Source organism: Mastigoproctus giganteus, chromosome 8 (genome assembly GCF_048544385.1).
Source record: "Mastigoproctus giganteus isolate SK-2022 chromosome 8, ASM4854438v1, whole genome shotgun sequence".
Classification (NCBI taxonomy): Eukaryota; Metazoa; Arthropoda; class Arachnida; order Uropygi; family Thelyphonidae; genus Mastigoproctus; species Mastigoproctus giganteus.
In genome coordinates this window covers 55,067,643-55,090,428 of record NC_143582.1, presented here as the reverse complement: position 1 = coordinate 55,090,428, position 22,786 = coordinate 55,067,643, and the positions used below count along the sequence as shown (strand labels likewise).

The 22,786-nt window shown below is 38.7% G+C and overlaps 1 protein-coding gene across 2 annotated transcripts in view; it reads left to right on the top strand.

Moving 5' to 3' along the window:
* Window positions 1-22,786, top strand: part of LOC150081538 (inhibitor of Bruton tyrosine kinase) — a 349,146-nt gene that overhangs the window by 222,880 nt on the left and 103,480 nt on the right. For both annotated transcript variants that reach the window (XM_090380069.1, XM_090380070.1), the window contains exon 18: window positions 19,558-19,675. In XM_090380069.1, the coding sequence (XP_090236195.1) occupies window positions 19,558-19,675 (118 nt within the window). The remainder of the gene's footprint in view (window positions 1-19,557; window positions 19,676-22,786) is intronic.

Below are 22,786 nucleotides of genomic sequence, written 5' to 3'. Positions count from 1 at the left end.
ATTGGTGATACATTTGTACACCTCCAGTCCATGGGGACCTCCCCTGAGTCCAAGGAAGCTCTCATAATTATGGCAAAAGTTTGCTTACTTCCTTTGCTGTCCCCTTTAATATAACTCGATAGATCCCGTCCACCCCAGGTGCCTTCCTTATGTTTAACTTCAACAATATCTCCTCCACTTTGCTCTCAGTTATTACAAAATCAATGAGCTCCCTGTTAGAGTTTGATAAACTTCTAGCATTCCCCTCATTGAATAACTCCTTGTGTGTATTAGGAGTTATTCAATTATATAGATACAGAATCCTCATTCAGTTTATCAGCTACCCTAGCATGATCATCAGTAGTCAACCCATCTATGTTAAAATAGTCCAATTTGATTCACCCCTTTCCTTCTAGAGTTTACATAAGTAAAGAACTCTGCTGTTTTCCTTTGCATCCTTTCCCAAGGATTCTCGTAATCTCCCTTCACCTGCCCAACCTCCTTTGTGACTTGATTACAGACTAGTTTATATCTGCCATAGGCTTCTGTGTCACCTGATACTTTATATGCATCCCATACATTTTTCTTCTCTGCCACGAGCCTCATTAGTTCATCTGACGTCCATTTATGAATAAACCTTGAACAGTATTTCTTAGTTGGAATGAAAAGTCTAGTAGCCTCCAGAATTAAGTCCCTGAAAGCTTCCCATTTAGAATTCAATTTTGGTAACATCATCAGTTGATCCCACTGTACTGAATTTAAACACTGTCTGAGATCTCTGTAGTCACCTTTATGAAAGCAAAAGCCCTTCCCTTTAGCCTTGATGGTAGTTACATCTTTAAGTAATTCTCACATCAGTACATTGTGATCACTGTCACCCAGTGGTTCCTTTATCTGCAAATTCTTAATGCATAATAATCACTGCTGATAATCAGATCAAGAGTATTACTCTCTCTGGTTGCTTCTCACACATGTTGCTGTAGAAAAGAATCATTCAATAAATCCACAAAACTCTTGCTAGTGTGCGAGTGACCAATCCACAAGTTCCAATATCTGGAAAGTTAAATTCCCCTATTATAAAACATTCTGATTTACTGGCCAACTCTCTTTCTCTGCACAATTGCTCATTATACTCATCAGATTCATTAGAACTATAACACACATCTACTCATTTTTTCTTTCCGAATGCTTATGTCACACCAAACAGACTCAACATTGCATTGTCCACCAACATCATTTGGATGCACTTCCTTAGATTTTGTTTCTTAATTAGCAGCATAACCCCTCCTCCCTTCCTGTCCTGTCTATCCTTTCTGTACGCATTGTACTCCCCAAATTCCAGTTCTGCACTGCTGATGTCTGTGTGATACCATGTCTCTGATATCCCAACAATATCTGCCTTTGATGTCTTGACCAGCACTTCAAGCTCATCAAATTTATTAACTATACTCCTAGCATTGGTGTACATGCAAGTATACATGCACCTGTTTCTACTACCCCTCGACGTGGGCACCTGTACGTGGTGAGGGGACCTCCCAGTGATGCTGCTGGTTTTCCAGATTAGCATCACTGGGATCTAACGGCCATACCTTGGTTCCAGGGTTACATCTTTGGAATCCGGCGTGTGCAGCCGTGCGCCGCGACCCGTGGAAGCGGAAAGGGGGATCCTGGTGGTTGAGGGGCCCAGCCTTAATACACCACTTTGGCCCCTGCTTCGACGAGACGGGTGGTCCCGGACCGGCTCGACTGGGATCAATCGGCGGGTGGTATTATACTGCTAGGGTCAACTGCGTTCCAATAAGTCTCCCTCTCTATGGTCCTGGGACGGGATAAAGACTTATTGGTAACGTGGGTATGGTGTTCTAAGCGAACTCGGCGTCCCATTCGTGTACACAGTACCTGCTAGTTCACGAGTGGGCGCCCCCTCGTAGGGCTCCGTGGTGGGTGAGGTACTTAGGCATCAGACATTTTTCCTTTACTCTCATGAGTAATTTAAATCCTTCTTCTGGGGCCCCAACAAGGCCCCTACCTAATCGATCAGATGAGAGTGAGAGCAATTCTGCAAAAAGAGCCAGAACTGAGGATAAAACACCATCTATAACACCGCTTTTCCTCATTCTCCATTCTACCGGAGAGCAGTCAATTGGGAAGATGTCACCCTTCTTTATCCAGAAAGGATTAGAAGGGCTGGCAGGATCACCAAAATCTGTAAAACGGCTGCGTTCTGGCGATCTCTTAATTGAAGCTTCAAATACAAAGCAAGCAGAAAGAATCCTGAACGCGACATCCATAGGGGGAATACCGATCATTGTAACACCCCACAGAACTTTGAACTCTTCACGAGGAGTCATTTCAGAGTGGGATCTTCTTCATGTCTCTGAGGAAGAGATCTGCTCTGAACTAAAAGACCAAGGAGTGACGGCTGTCAAGAGAATATCAATGCGGAAGGATGGGAATCTCGTCCCTACCCGAGTTCTCATCATAACATTTAACACCCCACGGCCTCCAAGTTCCATCAAGGCAGGCTATTTAAACTGCCCAGTGAGGCTTTACATCCCAAACCCACTGAGGTGTTTTAAATGCCAAAAATACGGCCATTCACAAACGGCTTGTCGTGGTAACCCTGCCTGTGCTCGATGTGGTGTTAAAGACCACGAGAGCAAGGAATGTTCAGCTTCCAAACCAATCTGTATAAATTGCCAAGGAGAGCACCCTGCCTACTCCAGAGCATGCCAGCGGTGGAAGGATGAAAAAGAGATCCAAAAACTAAAAACAGAGCTGAATATCTCCTACCCAGAGGCCAGAAGACGCATGCAACCAATAAATAGCGGGAAACCTTCATATGCCCAGAAGGTTTCTGCGAAGTGCACTATCGGTACACAAACAGAGATGACTGTACCACCAAAAGAGTCATTCACTCCGATTGCACGCTATTTATTGAGTACACAAAAGCCCACCAAAAAAACGCAGTCAGCTGCCACTCCTATATCCGTACCTCCGAGTGCTCCACCACTACCAAAACCAAGTGGTAAAGAGCTAACAGATAAAACAGAAACAATGGATGTCGAGCACAAGGAGGTACCGGATGAATCAGTCTTGGAACTCTTTGCGGAGGAAGAAATGGACACGGGACAGCGTCCATTCTTCCCCAAAAAAGATAAAGCCAAGACTGATAAAAGTAAGCCCTCAGCACTTCGGAAGCCGCCTGATGGACCCACCAAGCCAAAATAATGGCTAAATTCCTACAATGGAATTGTCGTGGATTCCGGCGAAATACTGATGACATCAAGGCCCTCCTGCAAAAGCACGAGCCAGTTTGCTTTTGCTTGCAGGAGACTTATCTAAAGGCAAATGATGATCCCACAATGCATAACATCACAATCTTTCGTAAGGATAGAATTGCGGATGGTCCTGCTCATGGAGGAGTGGCTATCCTTGTGAGTAATCAGACCCCAGTTCAGCCCTTGCTAATTACAACCAGCATAGAGGCTGTTGCAATTCGCCTTACAGTGGGATTTTTATTAACGGTCTGCTCTATTTATTTGCCACCTGGGACTGACATCTCCCAGGAAGACCTTGATGATCTTGTAACGCAGTTGCCTCCCCCTTTCTTACTTCTTGGGGATTTTAATGGACATAACACCCTGTGGGGTAGTGCTAACATCAACGGAAGGGGACGAGTCATTGAGCGTGTGCTCAATGACAATGACCTTTCCCTTCTAAATACTGGAACAAACACCTTCTTCCACACGCCTACCCGTACCTTTTCTGCCATTGATCTATCTATCTGCTCCCCTTCTCTACTCCCTTCACTCACTTGGGAAGTGGAGGAGAATCCATACGGAAGCGATCACTTCCCTGTGATAACCTTGTTACACAGTGGGAGACCATGTCTTCCTTTTAGGTTACCACGGTGGAAGATTGATCAGGCTGACTGGACTGCCTTCCAACATCAGGCAAATTTCGATCTTAGCACAGTCAGTCAAGAGCCGATCAATGATGCAGTAAAGTACATCACAGAAATCATCGTCCAAGCAGCTGCTAATGCTGTCCCAAAAACATCAGCCCGGTTTCCACCATTTCCCAAACCTTGGTGGAATTCACAATGCACAGCAGCAAAAAAGGCTCAAAACAAAGCGTGGGGGATATTTCGCCGATATCCTACCACGAACAACCTTATAGCCTTCAAACGTGCACGAGCTAAAGCATGCTACATCCGTCGTCAGAGTCAAAAGGAATCGTGGATCCGTTTCACATCATCTATTAACCAGTCTACCAACTCTAAGGTAGTCTGGGATAAAATCCGGAAAATGAAGGGAAAATATACCTCCCACCCTTCTGCAATCCTAGATTATAATGGATGCACTATTGCAGATCCAACTGCAATAGCCAATGCTCTTGGGGAAACATTCTCTAACATCTCTGCAACATCTTCGTATTCCCCAGAGTTCCTGGTCCTTAAACATAAACTGGAAAAGCAAGCACTTAATTTTAAGACCAAGGGCCTCTATCCCTACAACGGGGCATTCACTATAGAGGAACTGAAAAGAGTCCTCACTCTTTCCAAAGCAAGTGCTGTTGGACCAGATGGCATCCATTATGAAATGATTAAACATCTTTTACCAAAATCTATGGATTGTCTGCTCCTTCTGTATAACAGAATCTTTACTGAGGGGCAGTTTCCGGATTCCTGGCGAAAGGCAATCGTTCTTGCCTTTCCTAAGCCAGGAAAGGATCCAAAAGTCACCACCAATTATCGTCCTATTGCTCTGACCAGCTGTCTGTGCAAAATCCTGGAGAGAATGGTTAATTCTCGTTTAATATGGTATCTCGAAACAAATGACCTTCTCTCCAACATCCAGTGCGGCTTCCGAAGGAACCGGTCCACCTTGGACCATCTTATTAGATTGGAAGCATCCATCCGGGATGCTTTCCTAAAACGCGAACACTTGGTGTCGGTGTTCTTTGACATGGAGAAAGCGTATGACACAACTTGGAGATTTGGCATATTAAAAGATCTGCATAGCCTAGGCCTTAGGGGGCAACTCCCCATTTTTATTAAAAACTTTTTGGCCAATCGATCTTTCCAAGTTCGTGTGGGATCCTCACTCTCTCGTCCCTTCAGCCAAGAGGAGGGAGTACCACAAGGATCAGTATTAAGTGTCACGCTTTTTGCCATCAAAGTCAATTCCATCACAGAACAACTTCCTCCAACTGTAAACTGTGCCCTCTATGTTGATGACTTTAGCATATTTTGTCAGTCATGCAACATGAGGGTTATTGAAAGACAACTGCAGAAAGCCATTGATCACCTTAATTCCTGGGCACTTGCTAATGGCTTCAGGTTCTCGCCGGAGAAGACCGTTTGCGTACACTTTTGTCGCAAGCGTAATCTTCATCCTGAACCTGAATTAAGGCTCGGACAAAATATTATTCCAGTAGTGTCAGACACAAAATTCTTGGGACTTGTGTTTGATAAAAAGCTGACCTTTCTCGAACATATTCGTCAGCTTCGTACAAAATGCACGAGGGGACTCAATATTCTTCGCTCTCTCTCCTCAACGCGTTGGGGAGCAGATCGATGCACCCTACTACGGCTCTACCGTGCACTTGTACGACCCAAATTAGACTACGGGTCCCAGGTATACTCCTCAGCTCGAGAGAGTGTCCTCCGATGGCTGGACCCTGTTCACCATCAGGCTATCCGTATCGCTACTGGAGCTTTTCGAACATCTCCTGTCCAGAGCTTATACGTCGAAGCAAATGAACCATCGTTATCCCTTCGACGTAAGCAGTTGTCTTTAAACTATGCTTTAAAGTTGAAATCCCTGCCAGACCATCCTACGTGGGCATGCGTTTTTGAGCCACGTTGGGAAAACTTGTACAATACCCGCCAGACTGCCAACCGACCTTTTGGTATTCGTGTCCAAGAGCTAATCAGAGAGTTTAACATCATGGTAGACAAGGTGGCACAAACACCAAAAGAAACTCTTCCACCCTGGCATGCTCATCCCCCACCGTGCGACTTTTCCCTTAAGAAATGGGTAAAGTCTGAGACCTCATCATCCGTCTACCAGCAGCTCTACTCTGCACACCAAGCTGAGCACTCAGACTTCCAGCCCGTTTACACAGACGGCTCGAAGTCTGAATCGTGCGTAGGATCTGCTGCTGTCTTCCCGGACACTATAATATCTCAGCAGATTCCTCCCGAATCCAGCATATACACTGCAGAGCTGTATGCTATAGAGCTAGCCTTGGATCACATTCGAACTTGCCAATTCCAAAGGTCAATAATATATTCCGATTCATTGAGTGTATTACAGGCTTTATTATCTACGAGACATAATTCTCATCCAGTTCTTTGTCGGGTTCAGCAGAAGAGACATTCTCTTTATGAATGCAAATTTGATATCCGCTTCTGCTGGATTCCTAGCCACATTGGGATAAAGGGAAATGATTTGGCTGACGCTGCAGCCAAATCAGCAACACCCACTCATAATCGTTGCCTGTCAGTCCCCTATACAGACTACAGGCAAATAATATGCAACAAAATATATTCCCAATGGCAAGAACTATGGCATAGACAGAGAACAAATAAATTATATCAAATAAAGCCTGTAATACAAACTTGGCAGTCTGGTCTGCGCAGGAATCGGAGCGAGGAAGTTGTTCTTGCTCGACTCCGCATAGGTCACAGTCATCTGACACATTCTTTCCTGCTGAGGGCGGATGACCCTCCTATGTGCGAGTCTTGCGACACCGTTTTAACTCTAAAGCATATTTTAATAGATTGCGTTCATTTTACCCATGTTCGCAATATACATTTTACCGCTTTTACTCATCCGACTGAGCCTTATACACTCAGTCGGATTTTATCAGACAACGACCACGTGTCGGCAGTTTTTAAATTTTTAAAAGCGATTAATATATACCCACATATATAAATAACAATTTGACGAGGTAACCTTTTTAAAGGTTACCAGAATTTATCTTTATTGTTATTTTAATCGTTTCTTGGCGCAGTATAACCTTAGTTGTTTTTGCGCCAATAAACCGAAAATCAAATCAAATCAAAATCAAACCTGTTTCTACTCTTAGTTACCCTAACACAGGGTGCTTCCACAGCCAGGCGGGCAGGAGAAGCGGTGCATAGCACACATTTCTTGATTAGACCGGGGTTCGAGCCCATAACCACCAAATACAGAGGATGCGGAACGTCAAGAAATTACCACAGTATATCCCCGGAGATTTATGGCCATAGTTTGCCAATGCTCCTAAAAATCAAAAACAACAACCCTAATCCAGCCCATGTATTTATTTCCACTATGACTCCCAGCAGTCTTGGAAATCTCCGTTACTCTTTCCAGGCTGCTACTCATTCTAATAAAAGCAGTGCAAGAATCACTTTTGCCTCTGCCTGCAGCTACTGTTAACCTTTTAGTCTGTGTATTCCCCCAAGCTAGCAGTTTTCTGACCCACCTAACACTGCCTCGATAGCATCAGCAAATATTCTTGCACCCTTTCTATTTCAGTGTACCCCATCCCTGTAGAAGCAGTCTCTCCTGTCAACAAGCACAGACCAGGCTGAAAAAAATTCTACCCCTTGAGCCTTTCACAATCTCTCCAGGGCCAAATTGATCGACAAGATTCATCATATACTCCCTCCTATCTTGTCTGGGCAGAATTGCAGACACTTTCACATTCAACCCTAACTTGCAACGTTTTGTCAACATTGACTTGTACTTGTTGAGTAAATCAGCAGATCTAACTCTTAATGTCATTAGTTCCACTGTATACAACAATATCATCTTTTGTGCTCTTAAAAGATGACATCTGCTGTACTTGACAACTCTTTTGCGTTTTTGATCTGCCGTCAGTAACTTTGGCACCTATTGTGCTGACATCTTTTTTAAAGCTAGAACCTCTTATTATTTGGTACACACATCCAGATACAATGTTTAAGATACTGGCATTGTACGAAACCATCACTTTTCATTCGCTCATCGCCAGATCATGCACACTGTCAACAAAAGATGCTAAGAAAAACAGCAAGGATTTTTTTACTTATATAAACTCTAAAAGGAAGGGGATGAATCTGTTTGGTCCACTTGACATTGATGGTTCGACTGTTGATGATCCTGCTCAGATAGCAAACAAACTGAATGAATATTTTGCATCTACATTCACACGTGAGGAATTATTAAGGTTTGAAAATGGCAGAAGGTTATCAAATTGTAGCAGGGTGCTTAATGATCTTTTAATAACTGAGAGCAAAGCGGAAGAGAAATTGTTGAAGTTAAACGTAAGAAAAGCACCTGGGGTGGATGGGATCTATCCAGTTATATTAAAGGAGGCGGCAAGGCAACTAAGCAAACCCTTAGCCATAATTATGAGAGCATCCTTGGACTCAGGGGAGGTTCCCACAGACTGGAGATGTGCAAATGTATCCCCAATCACAAAGGGGATCAAAGGGTGACACTAGTAATTACAGACCAGTTAGTTTAACTTCTGTTCCGGGTAAAATAATGGAGTCGCTGGTTAAAGATGAATTGCAGGATCATCTAGACAAAACTGCAGCAATAATTCAGGCATAGCATGGGTTTGTTAAGGGAAAGTCTTGTCTGAGAAATTTGATTGGTTATTATGATGTGGTTACAAAGGAACTGGATGCAAAAAACAATTTTGATATCGTATATTTGGATTTCAGGAAAGCTTTTAACACTGTTGCGCATGGAAGACTGTTGTACAAATTGGAGCAGAATGGTATTAAGGGTAAGTTGCTACAATGGATAAAAGGATGGTTAAGTGCGAGAAGACAGAGGGTGGTAATCAATGGGTGCTGCTCTTCTTGGACTAACGTTATTAGTGGAGTCCCACAGGGTTCGGTGTTAGGTCCACTGTTGTTTTGTATATTTATCAATGATATTGATGAAGGTATATCAGGCTTAATGTCGAAGTTTGCAGATGATACAAAGGTTGGCAGGGTTGTTAATGACAGTAATGGCAGTCTGCTACTGCAACAGGATCTAGATAATTTGGGCAGATGGGCTAAGAAGTGGCAACTGAAGTTTAACCTTGACAAATGCAAAGTACTGCATATGGGTAGAAATAACCCCAGAGAAACATACCAACTGTGTGGTACTACACTTAAGGTGGTAGAAAATGAAAAAGACCTGGGAGTAATTGTGCAGTCAGATATGAAGTTCTCTGAGCAATGCAGACAGGCTGCCAGGGCAGGTCATGGGGTTTTGTCAATGATATATAGGAATTTTGCTAGCAGGGAAAAGGAGGTGATTATCCCTCTGTATAAGGCAATGGTCAGGCCACGCCTTGAGTACTGCGTACAGGTCTGGAGACCTCATTTTAGGAAGGATGTAGATTTACTTGAGCGGGTACAGAAAAGGGCAACAAGATTGGTGAGGGGAATGAAGGGATCCTCTTACCAAGAGAGGCTTAAGTTCTGCAAATTGCAGTGGCTGGAGACTAGGCACCTGCACAGTGATCTGATTGAGGTATATAAGGCCTTGAATGGATTGAGCATGCTGAATTCTGATGGGATCCTTCTACTTGTTCAGATTACGAACCTAAGGGGCCATAAATTCAAATTAAGAAAAGACAGATGTAGAATAGATGTGCGGAAATTTGCCTTTAGCCAGCGGGTGGTTAATTGCTGGAACAAACTTCCATCTGTCGTGGAAGTTGATAGCTTGAATAAATTTAAGGAGGAACTGGACAGGCATTTGGAGGGAATGGTGTGATTTTTTTTTTTTTTTTTTTTGGCTGATGCTGCATAAGCTCATACATTTGCTTTCTTGCATCACATGCCACTACTACTACAACTTCTGAATGATGGACGTTGCAGGTCTTCAATAGCATGAGTCATCTTCCAGACTTTCCCTTTCTCATATAAATTCTGCTGCCCACTTCTTAACCATGGAATAGGAAGGTACATCCTTCCCCAATGTTAGCCATACCCTCGCGAATTGCCATTAACATTAGTCCAGTTTTTCCTAAATATTGAATGACTGCAGTGATCGATTTCGTCCGTCTTTCCTCATTCACATCACTTTGTTAACTTCAGGACCTGTAATTAAAAAGAAAAAAACTACTCTTCATACTTGGGCCATGAACTTTTCAAGCACTCCTTGTAACAGTAGATTATTATTAGGCATATAGTGCAATGAAGCCTGAGGCTTATGCTGCACCAGCCAGAAAAAAAAAAAAAAAAAAAAAAAAAATCTGAAATACCCTGAGAGAGAGAGAGAGAGAGAGAGAGAGAGAGAGAGAGAGAGAGAGAGAGAGAGAGAGAGAGAGAGAGAGAGAGAGAGAGAGAGAGAGAGAGAGAGAGAGAGAGAGAGAGAGAATTACCAAGAAAGAGAAGAATGATTATATCCAGCTCAGTACCCTGTGTGAGCCATGCCCATACTCACCATGTGAACCTCTGGGTTAATATGATCATAAAATTTCAACCAAACAAATAAGATATTGAAATAATACTATATATGAAAATAAAATGCAGTATATGTTGATGAAGTTAAAATGCAGAGATTCAATGTAAATTAAAACAAGGAAAAATATTAAAAAATGAAAGTGTGTAGAAACACACGTTCTCTCTGTCACACACACGCACACACAGATTTTTAATAAGTTGTTCAATTGCTATTGCAAAAAAAAAAAAAAAAAAACTGAATTCATTGGATTGTTTCCTGTATAATTTATCTAAGTCTAGTTTGGCATTATAACCATCTAGCATACCATTAATTGCCTCATCATGTACTACTTAATATAAATTTTGACGTGGAATTTGTAATACTGTCACTGATATCATTGATAAAAATTAGAAATAACAAGATCCCTAGTGCAAAACCCTCTTGGATGGCATGCATAACACTGTTCCATGCAGACCTCACCCATTTATAACCATTCTGTATCTTCTGCAGCAACCTGTTTCGAGTTCTACACTTCTCCAATTTTGGGTTCTTGTTTTTTGATTATTCTTAACACAAATGGTTTAAAAACTTAATAGTATTTTAGCCCATGTATTTGTTTTTAGGGCTGAGAAGACAAAAGTTAACATTGGACTTTAATCTCTGTAGATTTTAATTCTCAGGAAATGTGTGAAAGAAGGTTGATCCAAAGAACAGAGGTAGAGAGGATGAATGAGGAAGAGGAGAAATTAGTTCTGAATTTGGAATCGGCAATGAATGGATGTTGACTAGTTGAGGCACTTGCTTGTTTGGTCTGGTTTGGAAAAGAGAGCAGTGGAATTAATTGAACAGTTACTTGCATTGATAATTTTTTTTTTAATTTTTTTTTTTTATGAAAACCCCAAACACGAGAACCTATAGTACTTAGTACTGTGCTTGGGTTTGAGGTTGAGAAGATGAAATAAGATATATGTTGACATTAGATTTGAACTTCTGTTAATTGCAATTTTCAGGAAATACGTATGGAGGAAGGTTGTTCCAGAAAATGGCAGTTGAATGAATAAACAAGGAAGATAAAGTTGGTTCTGTGAGTTTGAAGTTGGACAGTAAATGGATATTGGCCGGTGGCGGCACGTGTTCAGACTGTTTGGAAAGAGAGAGAGAGAGCAGGAATTTTATAAGCCAATTCAGAACAGTGCCTATGGAAGTACCTGTAGAAAAGGCATGCAGCAGAAACAGTACGTCTATGAGACAGCAAGTGTAGAGACTCTGTTAGAGGTAAGTCATTAATTAACCTAACTGCCCTCTTCTGAATGGAATCTAGAACGAGAAGATTTTGAGAGAGATTTTGGGAGCACCGCCCCAGATGTGGAAACAATATTCCATGGTAGGGCGGATTTGCAATTTGTACAGAGTGAACAGCTGTTTGGAAGAAAAGTAATGCCGAGAGTGAAAGAGAAAACCAAGTTTTTTAGATGCAGAGGAAGCAATATTTGTAATGAAGTGATTGTTTTTCTTTTGTTTTACATTTCTTTGAAACTTATTTCTGACAAGTTAAGTATTTTCTTTTTTCGTTTTGCTGGTGGCGGGCAGGACACAGGATTTGTATTTATTCATTTTTCTTAAGGAACGGAGACTAATTATGGCACAGTTCTTTTTTTTTTTTTTTTTTTTGAGAAAGGACAGTGGAGTTCGAGACAGAGGTTTGTCCAATTAATGCAGGGAGTAAAAAAAACCTGAGTCAAAACAAATAGAGGGGGAAGAGGTATCAATTTTATCAGGTGGTAGGAAAGATTTGCAAAACACTTTCAGGGTCAGACTCAGATTCAAATGGTATACAAACAAGGGAATATAAAGGAATCTAATAGTTAATGTAGTAGGAAACACAAAAGAATATAGATAATATAGGTGCAGCTTAGCGGAAATTGTTAAACCTCAAGGAGAACCAGTTTTTCTTTGGAATGAAAATGAGGAAGGTGAAGTAATAAATATACAGTTTGCCTAGGGAGATTTTTTTTTATTTCCAATATTAAAAATAAGACGGTTGGAGATCTCATCATGTTACTCACCAATAACAAGTTAAAATTAAATGCCGAACAAAGGAATATCTTAGCAGAACTTCTAGTAAAGTTATGTTCATAACGTCCGGAATAACATATGGTTTCTACAAGAAATCCACTTCACAAGTTTAGCAGACATCCAGCTGTTTCAAAACAGATACCGGTTGTTAGGATTTTGGAGCTTTGGGACGAATCGATTGGCAGGGGTGGGAATAGTAGTGGTTCCTCCAATTTTAGGGACTATACGACTGCCAGGTAGGGACACAGAAGGTCGGGTTGTGGCAGTGGATTGGAGTTATGGGGGCATACAATTAGATTAATCAGTGTCTATAGTCCAAATTCCACTTTAGAAAGGAAAACTCTGTTTCAGGAACTGGGCAACTATTTGAGGGGGCACAGTGGATTGTAATGACGGGGGACTGGAACTGTGTTCCTGACCCCCTCATGGACAAAATTCTGAGGGGTACCTGCATCTGGTAAAGGGGGTTGGTGAATTAATCAAGGTTTGTACTAAATGGGACTTGGTAGACATCTGGAGGGGAAAAAATCCTGGGAAACGAGTGGCCACCAGAATAGCTAATAATATAGGAACTAGAATAGATCGCACTTATGCAACGCGACTGTTAGTATTAATAATGGTCGCACGGTGTGAGAAAGCTTATGCTGCACCAGCCAAAAAAAAAATCCCGAATAAAACAATGATAATAAAAAAAAATAAAAAATAAAAATTAATAAAAGAAAAGGAAATTAAACTATCATCCTATGCGTTTCCCTCACCTGAAGGTACTATCCAGATGACCTTTGAATTTCCCCAAACTGTCAGCCTCTACCACCTATGTAGGCAACTTATTCCAGTAATTTATAACTCGCTGGCTAAAATAAAACTTCCTGCAGTCCAATCTAAACATTTTCCCCCGTAACTTGAATTTACGTCCCCTAGTTCTAGCATCATTTATAATCTTGAAAATTTCGTCCTCATTCATTTTACTGATGCCTCTCAGAGTCCCAAACACCTCAATCAAATCTCCTCTAAGGTGTCTAGTTTGCAAATCTGCAACCCACATATTCAAAGTCTTTCTTCATAAGGATGCCCTTTTGCCGATCTCACCAGGCGAGTTACCCGTCTTTGCACCCTTTCAAGAAGCTCGACGTCTTTCTTTAGGTGCGGTCTCCATACTTGAACACAGTATTCCAAGTGTGGTCTAACAAAAGCCTTATATAATGGGATTATCACGTCCCTATCTCTACTTGCAAAAGTTCGATAGATCATCGATAGGACACCATGGGCCTTCCTTGCAACCTGTTTACAATGCTCAGAGAATTTCACGTCTGACCGTATCGTAACACCCAAGTCCCTTTCCTCCAGTACTGGGTTTAGTTAAACTCCACCAAGTGAATAAGGTATTTTGGGATTACTGTTTCCCAGGTGTAATACCTTACACTTTGTTGGATTAAAGCATAGCTGCCATTTTTCTGACCATTCCTGAAGTCTATCTAGGTCTCTCTGAAGAAGCTCAGCTTGACAGTGATCATTAACTACTCTACCAATTTTAACATCATCTGCAAATTTAGACATCACGCCCTCTATTCCTTCATCAATGTCGTTTATGAAAATTAAAAACAACAGTGGTCCTAATACTGATCCTTGGGGAACCCCACTTCTTACATCAACCCAATCTGAGGAATAGTCATTTATCACAGCCTCCTGCCCTGAAGCCATCCTGATATCCATCTAATGATTTTCCCAGTGATTCCAACCTGTTCTAGCTTATAAAGCAACAGCTCATGTGGGACTGAGTCAAAAGCTTTGCTGAAATCTAAATAAACAATGTCGAAATTATTCCCTAAATCCAGCTCACGAGTGACCCTTTCAAAATAGCGAACCAGATTTGTTAATCATGATTTTCACTTTACAGTTGAAGGATAAGATAATGATATGGCATGTGAGATTTGTGGGAGAGCGACAAGTTTCAGATCATATGGCGGTAATGTGGAAGGGTGACTTATTTACGAACACTAGTCTGGGAAAAGGCTATTGAAAGCTCAACCCAGCAGTTATGGAGAGAGAGAGAGAGAGAGAGAGAGAGGGGACTTTACAACAGTTCTTAAAAAGATAGAGCAAGGTGTGGAAATGAGTGGGAAACGTGGGCAAAAATTAAAGAAAGAGCAAAATCATTTTCCATACAAAAACTAAGGAAAGAAACAAACAGCGTAGAAATAGAGTGAAAGATCTCTTACAAGAAAAAAGAATTTACCAATGGTGGGGGGATGAAAGGGCAACTGCAGAAGTACAAGCTGTTATTGATGGTGTAATATTGGAAGAGAAAGAAAAGGCATGTAAAATATAGCTAAAATTTAGGGACACTGATAGTCCTTCAGCTGCGTTTTATCAAAGAAGATTAAGGCTAGATAATCTAGCCAAAACGGTTCAGAAAATTAAAGACAATGGCAGCACATTCAACAATGCCTGCTATTATGAATCATTTTCTAAATTAATATGAAAAAGAGCTTGCTTTGCAGAAAAAAGAAAGATGACTCCATTTGGACGATTGGACAACTCACACCCAAACAAAAAGCATACAGGAAAGGGAAATAATTATGATGGATCTAACTGTGGCTCTAAAATCAAGTAAATTATGATGCGTGCCAGGACCGGATGATTTGGCGGTTGAATTTTATAAGAAATTTTGCAACTTGTTAGCACCTATTCTTCTAGCCATCATTAACAAATTTTTTCAGGAAGTGGTTATACCTGAAGACTTTTTAAATGTCTATACTACTTTCATTGCGAAGCATGGATGAGGTTTAACGAAAATTGATAACTGGAGATGTATAACATTGGCTAATTGTGACTACAAAATATTTGCAAAGATTTTGACAGCTAAGTTAAAATGCAACGTAACCAAGGTAGTTAGCAGTACACAGTGCTATGGTATACCGGGAAGGTGAATAAAATATTACCTTTGGCTATTAAAGGATATATTAGAATATCTGAAACGAAAGGGTTACAATTTAGCATTAGTAGCAATTGACCTAGAAAGGCTTTTGATAGAATTGAACACGACTATTGTTTCTCTATAATTAAGGATACGAACATAGGATCTCAGTTATTTACAGCCCTGAGAAATTTATATACACTTAGTAGCACAAGACTTTTGATAAATGGAGAAATTTTTAAAAACATTAAAATTGATCGGGGAGTAAAGCGAGTATGTCTGCTTAGTCTTTTGTTATTTATGTTAGCACTAGAACCACTACTGGAAAGAATAGACAGGACTGAGGCCATTTGGGGAATACCGTTGCCGAAGCCGGCCGGGCACTGTAAATGTATAGTGTATGCAGATGATGTTACCCCCACTCTCAGTGTGAGTTATGCAGTGGAAGAATTTGTCACTCTTTAGATCTTTTGGTAAAAAGGTCAGGATTAAACATAAATGAAGATAAAACTAGGATCAAATTGTTAGGGGAATGGGTTCACTGGCCTTTAGCACAGTGAGAAGTGGAATCGGATAAATCAATTCAAATATTAGGAGTTTTATTTAGAGAGAGTCCCATGCTACCTGTAGGAGGGTTGACCACTAAAATATGGGAAAGTTTAAAAGAATGGGAACTGGGACAATTTTCTTTTGAGAACAAATCTATCATTGTTAGAACCATAATTCTTCCTATAATCTTATACATGGTGTTTATAACAGGAATCACAGCTAGGACAATGTGACGATTTTACATTCCAACATTTCAGTTTTTATGGGAAGGGAAATGGCAAAAGATAGTGCAGAAATTTTTATTTTTACCTTGGGAAGAGGGGGGAATAAGTACAGTAAACCCTCGCTATTCGCGGGGGTTGCGTTCCTGAGAAATGTCGTGAATACTGAGTTATGGCTCCCATAGTAATAAAGGGGTTCCGTTCCAAAGTATGAAATATATAAGAAAAACTAGTCTAAAATTTTGTCTATGTATGTATTATATGTACCTTCATAATATGACTATGTACATAGACAGTACATAGTGAAATGCAAGCATATGGCATCGAAATGAAAATAAGAAACAATTTAATATTAAATGTAATATTTATTAGAAATTTCAAACAAATCTTTCAAACCAGCGCCTTTGCTTGCTACCAAAAAAAAACATCCAGCCAGTGCTATCGCCAGTTTCGCTAAAGTGTTGATAAAGGAGTTTTGCCTTTTCGCGAATGATGAGTGAACTTAACGGAATTTTATTTTGAGTTCGGTCTTCTATCCACAGCTTTAAAGCTTTTCCATTTTTTCTAATTTAACATCACGAGTTACAGAGCAAATTTTTGAAACAATTAGTGCGTTTTCACGGACACTACGGCAGATTTTTTCTTCCGATTTCTTGATTGATCGTACTGTTCACTCGTTAATTTTATAATGTTTTGCCACTGAGGAGACACTTTCACCGTTAGAAATTTTGTATAATAACTCAATTTTATTCGCTAATGTCATCACCTTCTTTGATATTTTCACATTTCTCTTTTTATTTGTAGCCATATTTTTGTAGGAGTTAGAAAGAACTTGTCCACAATAAAGTCACTTTCTTCTGTTAACACACTCGAAAAAGTCTGTTTTACACTGCAAAATGGTAGATTTATCATTTTTGTAAGCATATCAATTGATAAATTTATTCAATTTATAAGCATATAAATTAAAAGCAAACGACGAAACCTTCCATGACAAACGCATAACACATACTGAACAAGGATTAGTGAGAAACATCCACGCTCGTGATTTTTTCACCTCTCCCCCACCCACTGAGTGCTGTTTTGACCGGGAAAGATAATTTTAGCCACACCCATGTTTTTTTATGGTGGAAAATATTCACGGTGCTTTAAAATTTTTTTTAGGTTTCATTTTATATTAAATCGGCGATCGCGAAACCGCGAATACAGATACTGCGAATAACAGGGGGTTTACTCTATTCCAAAAATTAATTTGAGTTGTAGCTGTAAGAGACTGCTGGACATGGCTAATATGCAGTCTAACCATTTAGTAGTGGTACTGATAAAATATCTTATGGGATTTAATACACCCTTAATTAAAGGCAGAAATTATCTAGGGCCAAAAGCAGAGGCAATTCCTATATATTACAAAAAATTAGGGATATGTGCATGCAGTTCAGGGAGAAAGATATCGATCTCTTTAAGGATGGTTTAAAACAACTCTATTGGACGCTGTTTAACTTAGAAAAGCCAAACTTAGGAAACCATAATGTGCAGTTGTTTTTGAAAAATCTAAAAATTGCCAGAAACTACCCATTGCATATTGATTTTTCGTGGAGGGTTGGTTACGAAAATATACCACTGAACGATATCACATATAGATTTAGTTAAGTGAGTAACAGATTATGTGAACTTTGTACTGAAATTGAGACAGTGTGCCATTTATTTTATTACTGTCGATTCGTGCAGGAATTTTTGGAAGAGAATTTGCAGGTCTTTGAGAATAAGACAGTTCACGCTGGAGGAGGTAATTTACTTGCAATTCGACCCCTCGCTTATCGCTGATAATTTGTTTCAGAAAAACAGAGTGCTAAGCGAGCACCGCATTCCCATAAGGTAACATATGTACTTGTGAGTTGCTGTCAGTGCCATAGGATATTTCCTAATAAGTAATAAACGGTATTGAAAAGATGCACAAATGTCGGTCAAAATATTTAATATTCAAATATTTGTACATATAAAAATATTCTTGCATTACATACGTATATAATTATGTGGTAACTACTTAAGTATCAAAATTAAACTTAAAATTCCAATTAAAATCATGAATTTAATTGATCTAAATTGATTTTAATTGATTTAATTTAATTGATGAATTTAATCATGAAAAATGTGTCGATTTTGGGTTGTATTTTGGCCCTCATCCTAATAAGCTAAAAGGGGTTTTAATTTTAAATCCCTCAGTGTTACCACCCAAAAATAAAGTCAACCGATCCTTTGCCGCTTTGAAACCTGGCATGTTTTTTTCTTCTTTAGGGCATTAGTTTCCAAAAAAAAGTCCTGCTTCATCTATGTTAAAAACTTGTTGAGAAGTATAACACATGATATCCCTCTTCAATAATTTTAAATAAGTTCTTTTTTTGAAAGTTTCTGTTCCTTGATCTGCACTTGCGGCTTCTTCCTGGATTTTAAATCTTCAACCAACCCTTACTAGTTTTAAATGGTTCCACATTTTTTTTTTTTTAGGTGAGTTTTTTTCAGATCATCATATAGGCTAATCTCTCTCTCTCTCTAATATTTAATTTAACTGAATTCTGCATTGGATATTATCTTCAATAAAATTAGTTTGTCTCTCCATTTCAGTTCTAATAAGCCCGCCTAGCCCTAGTTGCTTGCAGTGGAACAGCTGTCTTTCCCACTTCTAAAATTAATTTTTTAATTTTTTATAATTGTTCTTACAGTTAAACGTGCTAGCCTAAATTATGGCTCACATCCACTTGTCGTTTACCAGAATCTATTCGCTTCGAAACGTCTCATTTAATTTTCAAATCCAGTCTTTTTCTTACATTTATAGTCTTTGTACTGCGTCCAGACGTTATTGCTTTTTCATTCTTATTAGCCATTATTAACTCTTCAAAAATGTAACTGCGTTTGTTGCATTTAATTATGATACAATGTTCAAGTAAACTGTCTGTTACGCATGATGTCTAATACTGTACTGAGTGATGACTAGACTTCAGATAAATGCATATAATGCAAATATTACAAGCAATATACTTTCATTTTTTAAAATGTTGATCTCGGAACTACGTAACAAGTCACTGTACTGCAATTAAATTAGCGTGCAAGAAAATTTCACTGGGCATGGAAATATTTCTCAAGTCGGCGTGGGAAATGTTTTAATGCTGTTTTGCTATTCATTTTCAAGCTATCGACTCCATCAAATGAAACGGTTTCGTTAAATATGCCAAAAATGCAATCTGTAAAAGAACATTATGGTAATGGTATGCATAAAATCTGTGTAGACACATTCTTTGTATTGTTATTCTTTCTGTTCATTTTTTTTTTAATGTGTTTTACTTTCCTTGATTTGAATTTATAATATAGATTTCTAAAAAAATTTTAATAGTTACCCTGAAGAATGTGGCAGAACTGTTGGAATTAGCCTATGTGTATGGTGCACATCAGTTGAAAGCTTCGTGTATGCAGTATATCTGTATCAATCTTGCAGCAATCCTTGAGAGCAGGTTAGTGAAAAACAGATGTGATGGTAATTTTCTTAGAGCATAGCAAAATAATATGAATAAAAAATTTCCAAATAGTTGTAAACCTTATTGCATTTATGAGTGATTTTTTAGGATTCTGCCTAATATACTTGGCAAACTCCTGTACTTTTGACATGAAAATTATTAACTTGAAATTAAAATGAGTTACAGGTAGTTCTTGACTCTACGAGTTAATTCGTTCTTAGCACGTGCTCGTAAAGCGGGAATTAAATCCATAGACATAATGTTAAAAATAACGTTCTCAACAATGAAATTAGTTAGCTAATTAGTTTGTTTAAACAATGATTGATTTATCCAAAGAAATTAAAATGTAGCCTGTAAAATCAAGCAAATTATAATAAAGAAATTATTTATGACTTACAAATTTTAAAGAATGTTTATTCTTCATCATCGACTAAGTGCACTCTCGTTGATCACTCATTATTAGCTCGGCACTCATTGGTTTGTTGCACAAGGAGTCGTCTTCTTCAGAAGTGCTTCAAGAGGCGTTTATTTCCAAGATAATCTTCTCTTTTCTTTATAAATTTCAATAGATGCATAAGCATTTTTTAACAGAACACACAAATTGCAACTAACACAATTTGCGCTGAGTAACAAGTTTACGAAGCTTAAAAAAAAAAAAAAAAGAATGAAAGAAGATTCCGAAAATTTGTTTTTCATACGATTGAAGATTTCAGTAAAGGTGAAACGCATTTCACCGTAATAACGCAACAAACCACAGAATTCCAGCTATTGGTGTTTTCAGAAATGCAATAACATCAAGTTTACGACCCATTTATAATTGATTGAACTAACAGAAAAGCCCAATAAACCGAAAAGTGCAAATTGTTTTTATTTTTTTATGGTCGTGACCTCCAGAAATGTGCTTTAAAAAAATGTCACAAAGGCATTCAAAATTAGTTCTTATAACATATGATAACAATGAAAGTGTAGTGCATTTTAATGATTTGAATCGGTAACTAATACAATTTGCACTATTAAAAACGACCTTTTAGAGAGTTATATAGTGAAATTTTTAACTTCCAAGGTCGTGGGATGAATTACCAAAAACAATGTGTTATTAGGTTCACATTACGATATATTTACGATACGATGTCTCTGGAATGGATTAATATCAAAAAGCTGGGTACACTGTATTGTATAGCTACGCGTATAGTTTCAAACGCGTTATTTATGAATGTTTAACATTCATTTTTTGCAATTAATGTTCATATTTTCAATTTTGTTGATACAGCAGACTCTCGATTTACCGGGATCGGATTAACTGGGACATTTCAAGACTCCAATAAAAAATATAAAAAAAACCAAAAAATCATAAAATTCAAGTAATAACTAGAATAGGTATAAACAAATGTTTTGCAAATCGTAAATAAGCGTCAAGAAGTGGCGTCATAAGTCGTCATTGGGAGATTAATGTGCCTATTATTTTGTTTCGTTATTTATGTCAGGGATGTCAATTTTTTTTATAGTAAATTATATATATATATGTATGTGTGTATATATATATATATATATATATATATATATATTTTTTTTTTTTTTTTTTATTTTTGTTTAGAAATCATGAAAATGATTGGTAAACGCAAGAGTTGCACTTTCAGTTAAACAAAGACTTGAAATTATTCAATAATTTGGCCCGCACAAATTGCACAAGTGAGATCGGAGTAACAAGCAAAAAAATAGGGAAAAAAAGAGGAGATTCTTACAATTTACGGTTATTTACGGTTTTTTTTATATATGACTGAAGATTTCAGTGAAGGGGACACACATTTCACCATAATAACGTAAAAATCCACAGAATTATAGCTATCGGTATCTTATCGCAAATGCAATAAGATCGAGTTTACTACCTGTTTATAATGAATTGCACTAACAGAAACGTCCCATAAAACGGAAAGGGCAAATTGTTTTTATTGTTTTTTGTTGACCTCCACAAATGTGCTTTAGTAAAATGTGAACTCACGTGGGATGATAACAGTGAGTTTTCGCCTTAACCTTGTAAAGTTCTTTATAGAAAATTTCATTTTGACCATTATTATGGTGCCACTAAGAGAATAAGTGAAAGCGCTACTAGTAACTCTATGAAGAAAAGGAAAGCGATCGAGTTAGATCAGAAAATTAAAATAATAAGAATGTATGAAAATGGTCCAACATTAACAAGTATCGTGCTGAATTCAGATTTGTCAATAATAATATAGTAGCAATATATTACTAGTCATTCTCGAGTTACGTAAAACTTGACAAGTAAGATGTCCTGGAACGTATCTCATACATATGTCGGGGACCTCTGTATTTTTGGATTAACCGGGAAATCGATTATCCGGGATTTGTTTTTTACCATCTATCCTGGAAAATCGTGAGTCTACTGTACTTGATACTTTGAAAAAAAAAAAAAAAAAAAAAACTCGTAAACCCTGGAACTTGTAAAGTGAGAACTGCCTGTAATTTACATCTAATTATGGCTTCATCACATAGTGACATACTTTTATGACTGGAGAAACTTTTAATGTGGAATTTATCTGGTAATATTCATATATTATTCATATGTTGAAATTAGCAGACCCCAGGGTTTCCCCCCATTAGCCACTCGTAAACATCTTGTGGTGAGACCAACACCATTGCTGGCTATGCAAGGCGGCCAAGATCAACTTATATCTCGTCACACTTACAGAAGTGAAGTCCCTGTAAGTGCAGTTGAGAAGAAATAAAGGGTATATGTACAAGTTAGGTGAAGTATGGTTAATGGATGGGATTGGGTAAATAGTGCAGAAAAGAGAAGGAACCCGTTTTGAACAGTGGGACCCATCATGAAATAGAAGTTAGTAGAATGGAAAAGTAGAAATATAAGTTGTATTCATATACAGGGTGTCACAAAAATATAGGTACAAACGTTTAGGGGAGGTAGGTAACATCTAAAGGAATGTGTATCGCGTAGGAACCCATAACCGGAAACGTCACCATAAGTCGGTACATGGTGCTGTTCATCAGTTTGCTTGAGGGAAAATTTCTGGTTTACTCATTCAAGCAGTAGTCGCCACACAAAGGGCATGCATCGATATACGAACTGTGAGC